The 16,796-nt window shown below is 33.6% G+C and overlaps 1 protein-coding gene across 8 annotated transcripts in view; it reads right to left on the minus strand.

Annotated features, from left to right (window-relative positions):
* The window catches only part of LOC140823105 (uncharacterized), a 53,547-nt gene extending 36,990 nt beyond the window's left edge, over nt 1-16,557 (minus strand). The window contains exons 1-3 of one of the 8 annotated variants that reach the window (XM_073184254.1): nt 16,000-16,555; nt 4,441-4,507; nt 998-1,874 (exon numbers count right to left, since the gene is read on the minus strand). In XM_073184254.1, the coding sequence (XP_073040355.1) occupies nt 4,460-4,507; nt 16,000-16,536 (585 nt within the window). In that variant the 5' untranslated portion in view covers nt 16,537-16,555 and the 3' untranslated portion in view covers nt 998-1,874; nt 4,441-4,459. Of the gene's footprint in view, nt 1-997; nt 1,943-4,440; nt 4,508-6,121; nt 6,531-12,348; nt 14,707-14,889; nt 14,935-15,999 lie in introns of those variants that run through there. The other 7 variants (XM_073184250.1, XM_073184251.1, XM_073184252.1 and 4 more) reach the window with 7 other exon arrangements.
* Between the last annotated feature and the right edge of the window lie 239 nt (nt 16,558-16,796).

Below are 16,796 nucleotides of genomic sequence, written 5' to 3' on the forward strand. Positions count from 1 at the left end.
ATACAGTACTATACATAAGCATTCTGTGAGCAGTATTATAGATTTGCCTATCACTAAAACCATCTATATTCCATTCATAAATGTTTTTCCCATTATAACTATTAGCGAAAATATATTCATTTTCTTCAATAAGGACATCCATAGGAGTGGGTTTATTATATAATATTTGGATGTAGTAGGTCTATCAGCCCATTTAATTTTATTAATTTCTTCCTCAGAATGATTATTAATTTTCTCTAATTCTTCAAACTCTTCATTAAGAGTATTTAAATTAAGATTTCTAAATTTTTCTTCTAAAAATTTTTCTATATCAGAAATAGAAGATTTAAATTTAAAATCCTTAATATCAGGAGGTGATTGTATAGAAGAAGTAGCAACAGAAACTATATTCTTTTCTGGTTCTTCTATATGAACATCTGATTTTATTTTATTGATAGCTAAAATAATTTTATCAATACGATCTTTAAGAGAATTAATCTCTTCTCCTATAATCGTAAGATATAAATTTGTATAATTCTGTTTTTCAATTATCTGATTTATATGTTTAACAGTAATTTGTAACATATCATTTTCAAATAATTTTGAAAAAGCAGTAAAATTTAAAATTTTATTATTCTTTTCTATAATAAAAGATTGTTGAGGAGGATAAACAGATTTTTGAATCTGTCCTGAAGAAAGTTTATAATTTCTTTCAAGAATAGAAATATAATCTATAATAAATGTTTTGAAAAAATTATTATTATTATTATTATTATTATTATTATTATTATTATTATAATAATAATAATAATAATAATAATAATAATAAAATAATAATAATAATAATAATATGGATGTTTGTATTGTGAATCTTCATAAATATTTTGCTTGTTTACCTGATAATGCGTTGAAAAAAATTTATAAAGCTAGATGTCAGTTGTCACATCCCGATACCGGAGTTAGTTGACACCGACGTTGTTTTACAACTATACAATTGAAAACAACAAGCCTCGTAGTGTAGTATAAACCAAAAACTAGTTTATTACTCATAATCAATCATAAGAATGTCTTTACAACGTAGATTTTTAAAACGATAAAAATCTGCGGAAGTGTTTATAAATTACTAAGCGAAAACTAAAATAAATTTCAAGATTCTTCTTATTATCAACCTCAAAATTAGTCTTGTTCGTCTTCCTCGATTTTCTCTTCTGATTTATTTGGGGAGGTTACAATAAAGGGTGAGTGATATGGTCCTCACTCAGTAAACGGGAGCCGTTCGAGCACATATATAACAAATACACATTAATTTCAAAAACCACATATCATATCATGTATAACATGATTCTCATAACATGCCATCATCATAACCATAAACGTAATTTTGTCCAAGGCACTGAGATTCCTCTACTTTCTATGGTTTACTGATATAAGTCCCTAGTTTTTACTCTTCTAAGGGGGCGATACCATATAACGGCTACAATCCCACCATGAAAGGGCCATAAATATATCTCATATTTGGATTTTAATTCATATCTAGTTGAATCATCACAGTGCCGAAACATAAAATATACGATAATCGTATCAAGAAGGGGTAGAAACAGAATAAAGGGGCTCGACCAAAACTTTCAAAAATGATATAATATATTCACAATGTATTTTAAAACAAGTCCACTTACATTAGACTGGAATAAAACATGGAGAAGTCGGAAACCATAGAATAATAATGCAACCGAAATTTCAAAAACGCAATAGCAAATCTACCGAAAAATCGGTCGCTTTATAAATTTTCTTTCTCTTTATTGAGCCGATGGATCGGCCTTAAAATGTTACAGTATGTTCATAAGTACATCAAATAAATTATGAATGGTGGAGATCGGGGTTGAAAGTCTTTTTACCTGTTCATGAACGAAAAACCGTAGGTAAGCTGTTCCTGCATAGAATCTGAGTAGGTTTCTTGCGAAGGCTATAAATGAAAAACTAACCATTGGATTTGATTGAAATTTGGATATGTTATTCAAAACATATGAACTTGGAAATAATTTGGTGACTTGTACAGAATTTTTGGGTGGAAATTTCGAAAATCAGAGATGAAACTCGAAATTTCAGTGCAAATTCTAAATGAGACCTTCTTCTATTTATAGAGACGTGATAAAAATCTTACTATAATTCGATTGATATCCTTCCCTAATTTGGAGATGATCCTTCCATAATTTCGAGATAATCCTTCCATAAATATTGAGATGCTTCCTTGTTGAAAAAAACTGTCCTGTATGTAATATTTCCTTCCAATTAGGTGGATATCCAGCCTTAATTTATCGTGTATCTTCCATTGGACTTCGAATTCCATGTATTTATCAGCTTGGAATTTCAAATACCATATATTATTTAATATTTTTTAATTTATTATTTTTACAATAATATCATAACTCGAAAATAAATTCTTATACATGTCTATATATAAGCAAATAATTACATGCCCAAAAATTTGAGTTTTCACATCAACAACTAAGGTTGATGATTTCATATGGCAAATCGAATGATGTCCGTTTGATAATTGAAACAAAAGTCCGATTGGTTGGGGAAGCAAGTGAATAATAATAAGACATATGCCAGGATTTGGTAAAAGTACATATGCCAAAAAGTAAAGAGATAAACGTATAGGTAGATTTCATAAATGTGCAAGGTGAAATTGTAAGGAGAAATGAAAAAATGTTGAAATGACATCAATGAATAGAGAAGATAAAATTTTATTCATTAAAAATGGATTGAGTAAAGAGCCTTTAGATAACTTTCTATAGGTTTTTGATATGCATTATAGTGGGTACGTGCAAAATGAACTTTTTAAATTATGATGGCAATTTCAACATGAAGAATATCAAAATGAACTTCAGAGGAAGATGTGAGTCACAATTACAACTACGCTATATATGTGTGTTTTAATTTTATGTCATTTTTATTTTCTTTTAATAATAATTTCCTGTTCAAATATTGACTTTTGGCATGTTACGCTTATAAATTAATATGATGTTATCTAACAATTAGGGAAAACATATTTCTCAACAAGTTAACATCCACGGTAAGTAAAATCAAAAATATTTTGTATTTTTTGGATCTAGTGTAGGAAAAAATTTAATTTATGAATAAGTAGATGTTAAAAATAAAGATTCACATAAACACATTAAAGATTGTGTTTGTAGTCTTGGCATAAGAGACGTTAAACATTATGCTAATTGGGAGTTTGCGACCTACAATCTAGAGTATGCTAGGAGTTTCAATTAGGCAATAGATAAATCCTAAGTTGAAATGGGTTTGTACAAGGTATTGTATAAATCAAAGTCCTCTAGTGGATCCTCCCAAGAGGAAAAAGAAGTGACGTAGGAGTTGCTAATTTACGAACATCCATAAACAAATTCGTGTCTATTTATTTATTGCATTTACTATTATTTCCATTATTTTTAAAGATGCATTGTTGAAGCATTTTATGTTTATTCAAAATCAAAATATTGCATACCAAATGTTTGATAAAATGCTTCAACCAAAATATTTTTACTCATTCAACTTGCATATATCTTAAATGATTTACAAAAAATGTTTATTCAGTTTCTACCAAAGATTATTTTGAGTGACTTCTTATTGGTTTAAAAACCAAACTCGATTTAATTCATCGATGTTCAATATTTCAATAACCGAGCTATTGTAGCTCAACGATGATCTCCTTAATCAATTCTAACAAGTTGTATCAGAGTAGGTTGTTTTTGAAAGAACATTGAAACTGATTTTGATGTTTAAAATTCTAAAATTTCAGATTTTTTAAACATATATATGCAAAACTGAATTTTCGTGCAGTTTGCAGCGATCGTAGGAAAAATGACATCTCCTTGCTCGAATGTCTAAATAAAGAACCGCTTTTTGTGTTGAAAACTAGACTCGTAGAGGTTTATAGCGGTATAAAATTTGCAGCATTTATATGCACGAGAAAAGGCGGTTTATTCCTTGAAGGAAGAGCATATGTGCTGCAGCAAAAAATGATCCATGGAGAAAATTGGTTAGTCACTCCTCTACTTTTTTAAATTTTAAACTTTCACAAATATAGGGGGAGAACTCATTATAATTTTGATGGAGAGATTATTTATAAATATTGAAGGGGAGAAAATTTTGTGCTAAAAATGTTTTGAAAATATGATTTTTTTTATTCACACAAAAAAGGAAAGAAATATGTTAGTTGAATCGATTGTTTATACAAGTTTTGTGATCATAAAAAAGAAGGAGATTGTGGAGCATTTCATGTTCGCAATCCTGATTTTGATGTTAACAAAACTTTTTATTGTGTTTCTAACATATTTACTCAAGTGTGAAGTGTAGTGACCCGTTCCAGAATCACCTACTAGGCAAGAACTAAGCATGCAATTAACCTAATAACAATAATCAGAGATAACAGCGGAAAATACCAACAAATGATACCGATTATACAACCAACCAGCTACTCAACGTCCTCCTCCTGCTCCTCCTGAGCTGTCCAACCTGAGGCCTGCCCCGTGGGAATGGGGTGTCCACGAATAAACAAAACCGAGGACGTGAGCGATAAGAACGCCCAGTACAAAAGTATGAGTATACAGACCTATATGAAATGCACATGCTATGATCATGATACCGGGGTAGTCAAGAAACAGGAATCACAAAGGATCTCAAAATGCTCAGTCTAGAGGCGCCAAGTGGATAGTGCCGCGCGGTACACCTCTGGGTCACTGCATCCACTACAAGACAGACGTGGACCTAAAATGTCCCGGACCACCGAAGCCCTCCCGACCCGTCGGCCACTGTGTACTCTCGGTGTCCATGCGTCCACAAGACAGGGCTGAGCGGCCCCAAGATATAGCTTATCTCGAAAGAGATACAGCTCAACAGTAAAGGCTATCTCGAAGGAGGTACGGCTCAACATGAAATGCAACGTGCAGTAATAAACGTGACATAATAGCATGCATCATATGACATATATCAATGCACCACATAATCATGCAACACATATAAGAATGTATACTCAACCAGGATATCTCGGATAGTACTTTCGTACCTCTATCACAGCAATCCTAATCCACTGGAACAACCAGACAACAGGTCTAATCCAAGCCTATTCATCAAGAGCATACCCAATGAACAATACTACCATGCTCGGCTAGCAAAACCAGTACTCCCTAGTACTACCAAAGGTTTAGGGTTTACCTTCGTCCGTCGACAGCCCTTTGATGTCGATTGCCTCGAAACTCCGGCGCTGCTATGCTACCAATCCCGGCAGCTCTTGGCTATCGCTCGAACAACAACTAACCCTAGAATCCTTCCAAAACTCTCAAAGAGGAGACTTAACTCAAGGAATGGCAAGTCACAAATGAGAAATCCGGGCACTATTTATAGGCCATGTTCGGATCCTCCGAACACCACTTCGGAACGTCCGAACGCTACGTGTTCATTGGCTCTTGACAGCTCATGATCGGATCCTCCGATCATACACTTCGGACCGTCCGAACATGCACGTGTCCAGCTGCTCTTGACACCTCATGATCGGATCCACCGAACCTACACTTCGGAACGTCCGAACTCCCACGTGTCGACCAACTCTTGACACCTAATGATCGGATCCACCGAACTCACTTCGGACCTTCCGAACTCTTCGGTGCTTCCGAACCATCTTCGGACCTTCCGATCATGATTAATCACCAATAATCCGTTAATTACCCAATTTGGAATTCGGGCTACTACATTCTCCCCCCCTTAAAAACGATTTCGTCCTCGAAATCAGGCTTAGAGAATGAACAAAATGAATAACAATCATTGTTATTACATCTCAGACACACCAAACACTTGGCTACAAACTGGTAAACACTTCTCTTCATACCTTTCCACCAAAACTTGGTTTTCAAATCCTTATACATTTCCATGCTTCCAGGGTGGATACTCAACTTACTCCTATGAGCTTGAGATAAAATCTCGTCTCTCAATTTAGAATCTTCTGGAACTACGATTCTTCCTGACAGACACAAGGTTCCATCTGTTTGGATTGCAAAACCAGATGTGTGGTCTCCGTTAGCTAACCTTGCTAACTGTTGTTTCAACTCTTTTATCTCTGTTGGTGCCAATCTTCATTAAATCTATAATGTTGACACGGTTCCTACGTTTCCTTTCATCATGATCTCGGTGACGTCCTCCGTCACGATCTCTACGACGATGTTCTCGGCCAGCCTCATCTTCGCCATAACGGCCATGTCCCACACTACCGTGACTGCTTCCATCTCCTGACATCTGAAAGGAAACTAAAATCAACTCCTAAATCCTCAAAACAGAATTACTAATGTCCCAAAAATCTTTGCATGCTCTGATACCATAAATGTAGTGACCCGTTCCAGAATCACCTACTAGGCAAGAACTAAGCATGCAATTAACCTAATAACAATAATCAGAGATAACAGCGGAAAATACCAACAAATGATACCGATTATACAACCAACCAGCTACTCAACGTCCTCCTCCTGCTCCTCCTGAGCTGTCCAACCTGAGGCCTGCCCCGTGGGAATGGGGTGTCCACGAATAAACAAAACCGAGGACGTGAGCGATAAGAACGCCCAGTACAAAAGTATGAGTATACAGACCTATATGAAATGCACATGCTATGATCATGATACCGGGGTAGTCAAGAAACAGGAATCACAAAGGATCTCAAAATGCTCAGTCTAGAGGCGCCAAGTGGATAGTGCCGCGCGGTACACCTCTGGGTCACTGCATCCACTACAAGACAGACGTGGACCTAAAATGTCCCGGACCACCGAAGCCCTCCCGACCCGTCGGCCACTGTGTACTCTCGGTGTCCATGCGTCCACAAGACAGGGCTGAGCGGCCCCAAGATATAGCTTATCTCGAAAGAGATACAGCTCAACAGTAAAGGCTATCTCGAAGGAGGTACGGCTCAACATGAAATGCAACGTGCAGTAATAAACGTGACATAATAGCATGCATCATATGACATATATCAATGCACCACATAATCATGCAACACATATAAGAATGTATACTCAACCAGGATATCTCGGATAGTACTTTCGTACCTCTATCACAGCAATCCTAATCCACTGGAACAACCAGACAACAGGTCTAATCCAAGCCTATTCATCAAGAGCATACCCAATGAACAATACTACCATGCTCGGCTAGCAAAACCAGTACTCCCTAGTACTACCAAAGGTTTAGGGTTTACCTTCGTCCGTCGACAGCCCTTTGATGTCGATTGCCTCGAAACTCCGGCGCTGCTATGCTACCAATCCCGGTAGCTCTTGGCTATCGCTCGAACAACAACTAACCCTAGAATCCTTCCAAAACTCTCAAAGAGGAGACTTAACTCAAGGAATGGCAAGTCACAAATGAGAAATCCGGGCACTATTTATAGGCCATGTTCGGATCCTCCGAACACCACTTCGGAACGTCCGAACGCTACGTGTCCATTGGCTCTTGACAGCTCATGATCGGATCCTCCGATCATACACTTCGGACCGTCCGAACATGCACGTGTCCAGCTGCTCTTGACACCTCATGATCGGATCCACCGAACCTACACTTCGGAACGTCCGAACTCCCACGTGTCGACCAACTCTTGACACCTAATGATCGGATCCACCGAACTCACTTCGGACCTTCCGAACTCTTCGGTGCTTCCGAACCATCTTCGGACCTTCCGATCATGATTAATCACCAATAATCCGTTAATTACCCAATTTGGAATTCGGGCTACTACATGAAGTTATTAACACAAGAAGGAAATTGAAACTGAAACTGACTTTAGCCAAATTGAATTTCTGGCGAGCTTCGGAATGTTGATGATACCTCTCAAATGAATGATTCAAATGGAAATCTTCCAACTTGACCGATCAGAAAACTCAATTTGGAACAAGTTATATTTCACGTCAGTTGGGCAAAATCGAATAGTATCTAGGTCAAATCGGTTGCTGAAGGACCAAACTGATTGCACGAAAACAAAAAATAAGTTGGGTATGAGCAGTTGCGGTATTTTGGCCATATCTCTCAGTTCGGTTGTTGAAATGAAGCGATTCAGTATGTGTTGGAATGACAAGACGATGATATACAAATCATCGTCAGAAGTCAAAGTCTGAATCGAAACTTAAGATGCTGATAAATGACGATGAAGCTACTGGTTGTGCACAAACTGAAATCAGCAAGGTTGATTTCAGCACACCAGATTGAGCTGCTGACCTGTTTTTAACCGCTAAGAAGTTTCAACCGCTGAAAAGTTCAACCACTGAACGACCAGTTTAGGTTCGGGAAAATGTCTAGTTAGCCGAATTTGACCGTTGCAATTTTAGAAATAGTACAAAAACTGTGTGTCTAACGTATATATCATTGTTTGGGCCTATAAATATATCATCTTGAAGATCAAACTAGAGATTTTGGAGGGGATTCAAAGCATTGGCAACCAGCATGAAGAAATCTGCTATTTGAGAGCACAAACCCTTGTATGAGGATACATTGAGATGTACACTGTAACTGATAAATATCTCACACATGATCACTGACACATATACAAGAGAGTTGAAATTCAAAGTTTAGTTGAGTGAGTCTTCACACAAAGACATTAAATTTTGTGTTTGTAGTCTTTGCATAAGAGACATTAAACATTATGCGAATTCTGAAGTTGCGACCTACAATCTAAAGTGTGCTAAGAGTTTCAATTAGGCAAGAGATAAATCTTAAGTTGAAATGGGTTTGTACGAGGTGTTGTATATATCAAAGTCTTCTAATGGATCTTTCCAAAAGGAAGAAGGAGTGACGTCGTAGGAGTTGTTAATCTACAAACATCCATAAACAAATACGTGTCTATTTATTTATTGCATTTACTTATCATTTCCACTGTTTTTAAAGATGCATTGTGGAAAGATTTTATGTGTTCATCAAATACCAAAATATTATATACCAAGTGTTTGATAAAATGCTTCAACCAAAATATTTTTACTCATTCAACTTGCATATATCTAAAATGTTTTACAAAAATGTTTAATCAGTTTCTACGAAGAATTATTTTAAGTGTCTTCTGCTTGGTTTAAAAACCAAACTCGATTTAATTTAACGGTATACAATATTTCAAAAATCGAGCTATCATAGATCAACGATGATCCCCCTAATCGATTCTAACATAAACTGTTATTTTTTCTGGATGATGTTGTGGAACAAAGATTTATTTCATTAGCTTCACGAAGGATGTTAGTTTCTGCTACAAGTGAAGGTGAACTTATTGATTTATTGCAATGATTTATTAATGAACTAGATCTATTCTTACTATGTATGTTTTCAAATAAAATAAATTCAATTTTTTTTATGAGAATATAGTTAAAAGATATGGTTTGTATGGTTGTTAATATGTATAATTGAAAGAATTCTTTTTGTAAAAGTATAATATATACTCACACATCTTTTGTGAGTAAGTGGTGAGAAATGAGAAAACAAAATTTTATTGATTATTAAAAAATAGTTAATTACAATAATATAATTCTCCTAGAAAATATATATTTTAAAAAAATAAATAAATAACGGGCTGCAAAATATTTTGTTCATATTATATTAAAAAAAATATAAAAGATTTGTTTTTGTTGGATAAGTTTCAAAGTTAGTAGGATGTATCCGTAATATATAAACATTTATATTACGGATACATCCGACTAACTTTGAAACTTATCCAACACAAACAAATCTTTTATATATATATATATATATATATATATATATATATATATATATATATATATATATAAGGTAGAACGTTTAGATAAATTTTTTTTATGTAATTGTAAAATTTTGCAGTCATGTTATTTTAAAAAAAAAACATGGGATTTTATTGTTTGTAAAGTTTTGTATTTTGTTTTCAATATTAGTTTATTTAATTGTCTGCTTTAATTTAGTCTTTTTCAATGAGAGTTAATAATCAGTCCAACTCCATGAGTGAAATAAGCTATTCATTAATTATTTTGGCCTGAAAGAATATGCAGTTGAGGCTTTTACAATAATATTTTTGATATTATAAATGTTATTGTGGATGGCGTGAATTATCATTCTCTCTATTTTATTATAAAAAATTTAGAAATTAATATATATATATATATATATATATATATATATATATATATATATAATTTTGTTTATAAATGAATATGTTTGTATATTTAAATATATAAAAGGAATAAAGATCTAGCTTGTGATTTTCTGATAAATTTCATTTTATTACTAAGGAACTAATAATAAGATAGTGTGGGGTGTGAGGAAACTTAAAAAATAATAATTTATTATATGTTAAAACATGTATTTTAAAATTTAAGTTTCATTAAAATTATAAAATTATGTTATTTAGTGTTGTTTGTTTAAATTTAATGTCTTACTAAATATGTGTTATTTTCAAGTTTTCTACATATTGACAAAATAATGATAACTCAAGCTGCAAAATTTAAATTGAGGCGATTCAAACATGTTTGCAATTCTTGAGAAAGTATCTACAACCTTGCAAAAGACATGAATGTCTAAAAAAATCAATAATAATGATCAAATTGTGCAAATATCAAAAGGATGACATATTTACTTTTATTGTGACCAACTTATTGTTAAAAAATTATAACTAATTCAATATTTAACCAAATGAGGTGAATCAAAAGGCCAAATTCATCTACAGAAAATTCCCTACATGTTTGTTGTTTTGGGCCAAATTTGGATATTAAAGTTATTGATCATAGCATTCAAAAATGAGCCATGAAATTTTAATTGGAGGAGACAAAAACTACTATTATAACAACATGAAAATAATAAATTTTTTGACCTTATCTCTCATTTGGCCTATAAATAGAGGCCTTGTGTTAGCTTGAGGAGTATCATATCTCATTCTAAAATAAATTGTGTGTGTGTGTTTTAGTGTGGAAATAAAAATTTTAAGTTCCAATAAATTTTCTTTCACTTTCCCAACTATGAGTGATGATTTTAGTGTTGATCAAAAGTAAGTTCATGTCAAGCTAAATCTAGTATGCTAAGGTGAAGATGATGATTTTTTTTTTGAAGTAAGATTGTTTATATTTGTATATTCTTTCTATATTTCTTTTCATTTAGCTAACTTCTTTTTATTGCAGATATAAAAATGAATTATAAGTTGTTATTAATTTACATTAAATGCTTGGTACTATTGAAGTGGTTAAACAACAAATCAAGATAACTACTTCAATGGTATCAAATCATTAATATAAACTGATAACAACAAATAATATATATATATATATAAATATATCTATATCATATATTTCATTTAGACGATAGTGTGACTCTGTCGGTTGTTCTAAATGCAATATTATGATATAATACTAACATTTACCTTATTGCAACTAACATTTACATTATTGTATCTAGTACTAAATCATAATATTGTATTTAGTAGCAATAAAGTAAATGTTAGATGTTAGTATTAAATCATAATATTGTATTTAGAACAACCGGCAGAGCCATGCTATCGTCTAAATGAAATATATGTTTTAATAATAATAATAATAATAATAATAATATAATTGATGAAATATTTATTATATCAAAATTAAACAACAAAGCAAGATTATCAATACAATGGTACCCAGCACTTGATGTAAATTGATAAAAAACAAATAATTCATTTTTATACTTATAATAAGAAGAAGTTAGATAAATGTAAAAAAAACAGAAATAATATACAAAATATAAACAATGTTACTTCACGAAAAATGCATTATCTTCACCTTGACATATTAGATTTAGCTTGTCATGAACTTATTTTTGATCAACACTAAAATCATCACTCATAGTTAGGAAAGTGAAAGAAAATATATTGGAACTTAAAACTTTTATTTCCACACGAATACACACACTTTATTTTACAATGGAATAGGATACTCCTCAAGCTAACACAAGACCTCTATTTATAGGCCAAATGAGAGAAAATGTCAAAAATTTTATTATTGCCATGTGGTTGTAATAGTAGTTTTTGTCTCCTACAAACTTTAATTCCACGACCCTTCTTTGAATGCTATGATCCACGACTTTAATTTCCAAATTTGACTTTGCTTAAAATAACAAACATGTAGGGAATTGTTTGTAGATGAATTTGGCATTTTGATTCACCTCATTTGATTAAATATTGAAATAATTATGATTTTTTTACTATAAGCTGGTCATAGTAAAAGTAAATTTGTCATCTTTTTGATATTTGCACAATTTTATCATCTTAATGAATTTTGTAGGGATTCATGTCTTCTGCAAAGTTGTAGATACTTCCTCAAAAATTCGAAACGTTTTTGAATCACCTCAATTTGAATTTTTTAATTTGAGTTATCATTATTTTTATTTTACCAACATGTAGAAACATGAAAATAAAACATATTTAGTAAGACATTTAAATATAAACAAACAATACTAAAATAACATAATTTTATAATTTAATGAAACTTAAATTTTAAAATACATGTTTTAATATATAATAAATTATTAATTTCAAATTTCATCAACCTTGCAACTTGAAATTTTTTCCTAGTGTCAAAGATAACCGGGCCGACTTAATTTATAAAAATAAGGTGTCAGGACCTCATGATATCTGTGTAGTAAGATATCAGGATCTCAAAACTCTCGAGTTCATAAGATAAGATGTCAGAAACTTTAAACTCCTGGGATTTGATAGAAAGTAAGGGTCTCATGCCTCTCGGACCTATAAGATAAAATTTCAGGGCCTCAAAACTCCTGGGCTTTGATAGGAAACCGGAACCTCATGCCTCCCGAGACTATATTATAAAATTTCAAGGAATCAAAAATATTTGGATTCGATAGTTTGTCAGGGCCTCAAAACTCCTGAGCTTTAATAGGAAGTCGGGACCTCATAACTCCTGGGTCTCAAAACTCCTGGGCATTGATAGGATCGTAAACATATTTTGAGGTAGAAAAATAACTTCTTTAATAATCCAATGATCAGTAAACTTAAACACAATACTATTTCAAATGAAATTCATTGCAGGACCTTCTTAGAGATCGGCTCTGGATATCTTCTAAATTCAATGCTCATGAAATAACTCTTCAAATGACTTTGTAAAGCCCCTCCCACTGGGCTTCCAACTTGCCAACTTTCCTGCCTGGATTTGATTTCTTGATCACCGACTTGAAAATCTCGATATCAGACTCGTTGGTTGTATGCTCGGATGACTCGGCTCCAATAGTCTTCCATTCGGATGGCATCCTTTTCTTTTTTTCTTCCACATGTTTTAGTTCTTAAGCTCGGAATGCACCATTCCCTTCTGGGAAGGCTTCGATTCGAGCTGATGTTTGCCCAATTTCGACTGGTATTACAGCTTCATACCCATACACCAAACTGAAAAGATTTTCCCAATAACAGTTATGTCAGTGGTTCAAAAAGCCCATAAGACACTTGGCACTAACCTTATCCAATCATTCCCAATGTTTTGCAGCTTGATTCTTATATCCTGAATGATAGTGCGACTAGTGACTTCAGCATGTTCATTAACTTGTGGGTAGGTGACTGAAATAAAAGATTGGGCAATCTTCATTTTTCTACACCAAGCTGCCACTTTCGTCCTTGAAACTGCAGGTCATTATCAGATATCGACTTCCTCGGTAACCCAAACCTACAAACTATATTTCTCCACAAAATGTTTAGTACATCTTCTTCTGTAATTCTGGCCAGGGGCTCGGCCTCCACCATTTAGAGAAATAATATACTGCCACCAATAGGGACTTATTTTGTGCCCAGACTACTGGAAATGGTCCTACAATATCCAACCATGTTGATCAAATGGGAAAGATGCTCGGATAGACTTCATGACTGAGAAATGATTATGACAAAAATTTCCAAGATGGTCCCCACAGCACGAATTTCTCTTAGTACATAATTTGCTTCCTCCCGGGACAAACACTTGAGAATTGGTCCCTGAAATGATCGTCAATACGACGCCCCATCGATAAACAAATAATCAAGGATATTGTTTCTTAATCTTCCAAAATTGTTAAAGGTCATTGGGTAAATGTTATGTCAAAATGTAATTGAGCAGGGGTATTATCCATGTGTCCTCTTAGGGGGCCACCGGATCAACTTCTATCACAGATACCAGCTTGATGTGGTGAATAACACCTTCTCATTTACCATGGATAAAGAGGATGTCATTTTAGTAAGTGTATCGGCCTCTGTATACTCTTCTCTCAGAATCTTTTCCACACTTTAATCAGTAAAGATTTCTAAAAACTCTTGAATGACTCTCAAATCTCATCAATCTATCTTCCCGATTTCATGAGAATCCTTCATCTATTGAGTAACTAATTTTGAATATGAGTAGATTTTGATCCCAATGGATCCCGCTTCCGAGTTGATTTCATTCCGACCACATACTCAGCCTAATTATTTGAAGTCCGGAAATTCAATTTGGACATTTCTCAATATTTGAAAAAAAGGATATCTTCGATGTATCGATCTTGATATGAAGGGGACATGCACTTCTTTGACATACTTAGGGAAATTTCCAAGATGACCTCCACGTTTTTTCCTGGTTAACCTCAATTCCTTTGTAGGTGACGATGAAGTCGAAAAACTTTCCACTCTTGACCCTAAATGTTCATTTGAGTGAGTTTAATTTACTCCATACTCTTTGAGAGTTGAAAAGATTTCTTCGAGATCTGAGATAAAAAAGACTTCTCCTTAGATTTAACAAGGATATCATCCACATAAACTTTGATATTACTCTCAAGATGCTTCTCAAAAATCTTATCCATCGGATGCATATAAGTGGCCCGTGAATTCTTTAAGCCGAATGACATAACAGTATAACAAAATGTACCACCCGAGGTTGTGAAACTGACCTTATCTTGATCGTCTCGAGCCAAAGGGAATTGATGGTATATATCCTTGATATACATCCATAAAACATAGCAATTCAAACCCCGAAGTGGATTCCACAAATTGATCAATTCGGGCCAAGGGTAAGGGAGAGAGCTCAGAAATCCAAACTAAAATCGCAAACTTCTACACCTTTCATTAATTGTGCCTTAGTTCTTGAAATGAAGAAGTTTAAAAAAAAAACTAAAAAACTTTACAAGAAGATTGCATTTTTGGTTCTGTATATTAGTTTTTCACAATTTTTGTCATAGAAGTCTTAGTTCTATATATTTTAATTTTTAGTAATTTTCCATTTTGAGTACTGATATAGTACTACACATGTCAGTGTCACATCAACATCAAGTCAAAAAAAGATTAAAATCACCAAAGAAACACAGATAACGGGACTAAGATGAAAAAATTGCAATATAAAAGGTCTAGATCGCAAAAAAACACATATAACTAAAAATACAATCTCTTTTTTCCCCATCGGTTGTTTTAGCTGCTACACATACTAAGTGCTAAATGCATTAACCCAACAAAAGCACATGAATCAAGTACTAAGATAATTCTACAAAGTAACCATCGGGTTGAGTTCATATATGCTAGCATAAAGATAGTACTATAATATGAAATCTAAGGGCCCAAAATTAATTTGGATTGTGGGTTCTAAAACAAGAGTGGGTCTCATGTGAGACCGTCTCACAGATCTTAATCTGTGAGACCCGTCAACCCTACCTATATTCATAATAAAAAACAATACTTTTAGCATAAAAAAAAATTTAGCACAAAATATGACCCGCGAAACCGTCTCACACAAGTTTTTGCCATAAAAAAATATATGGATCTCACGGAATCAAATTTTATATAATGTGGACCCAAAATTGATTTGGATGGTGGGTTTAAAAAAATATATGGATCTCACGTAATCAAATTTTATATAATGTGGTGATACTGCCTATATGCTAAAATTTAGGTATATATGAACCCACGTAACCTAAAAGAATTTGAGCTATTAATGGATCTACTGGATCAGGCACTATCGATTGCATCGAACAGCTGAAACACACATTAATATAATAATGTTCGTGTACCTGAACAAGCTGTGTCCAAGCCAAGGCCTCGTCTTCGCAAGAACGAACATTCAAGAACTGATTCACATCAAGCTCCAGAGTAAAGAAACTAAAAGTTATATATATACTATCAGAAGGCGGCAGATCAACGCTTATCTCATCGACGTCAAACCAGAGGAACACGAATCTTTGCACCTGAATCCCATCCAAATCTTTTAGAGAACCAAGACTGAGATTCCCAGTAATCTTTTCCTCGAAATAAAACAAGTATTCGAACTTCACATAACAGGGTTTCTTTAGGGTGACCTCAAAACTCCCGTCTTCAGCGAGGGAGTAGCTTGTGACGGAATCCGGCAAGAGCCCACCGGGAAGGCCGTGCTGAAGGAGGATTTCGTAGACTGTGGGCTCTGGAGCTGGTGGGTTTTCAGGTGATAAGACAGTAGAAGATGAAGAAGAGAGAGTTAGGAGGGAGAAAATGAGGAGAAAGTGGTGGGATTCGAAGTTCAAAGCCATGGATGATCTTCTTGGTTGTGCGTCACTCATGGAAGTCATCTGCATAAATACATATACATGCTCGGTAAATTATTATACTATATTATTTAAAGTTTAAAGAGATTTATATAAATAATATTTATCTTAATATATTACTATACATATAGTGTTTTTAGTTTATATAACTTTTTTAATATATATATAGTGAAAATTATGTTTTTTTATTTTCATAATTTGCAATTTTTTATTTTTGGTCTGATTGGTCTTAGTCTACTAATTAAAATTTTATGAAAAATAGTTTTTCATTTATGTTGACGTGACATCAG

Source organism: Primulina eburnea, chromosome 2 (assembly GCF_022965805.1).
Source record: "Primulina eburnea isolate SZY01 chromosome 2, ASM2296580v1, whole genome shotgun sequence".
In the NCBI taxonomy this organism is placed as follows: Eukaryota; Viridiplantae; Streptophyta; class Magnoliopsida; order Lamiales; family Gesneriaceae; genus Primulina; species Primulina eburnea.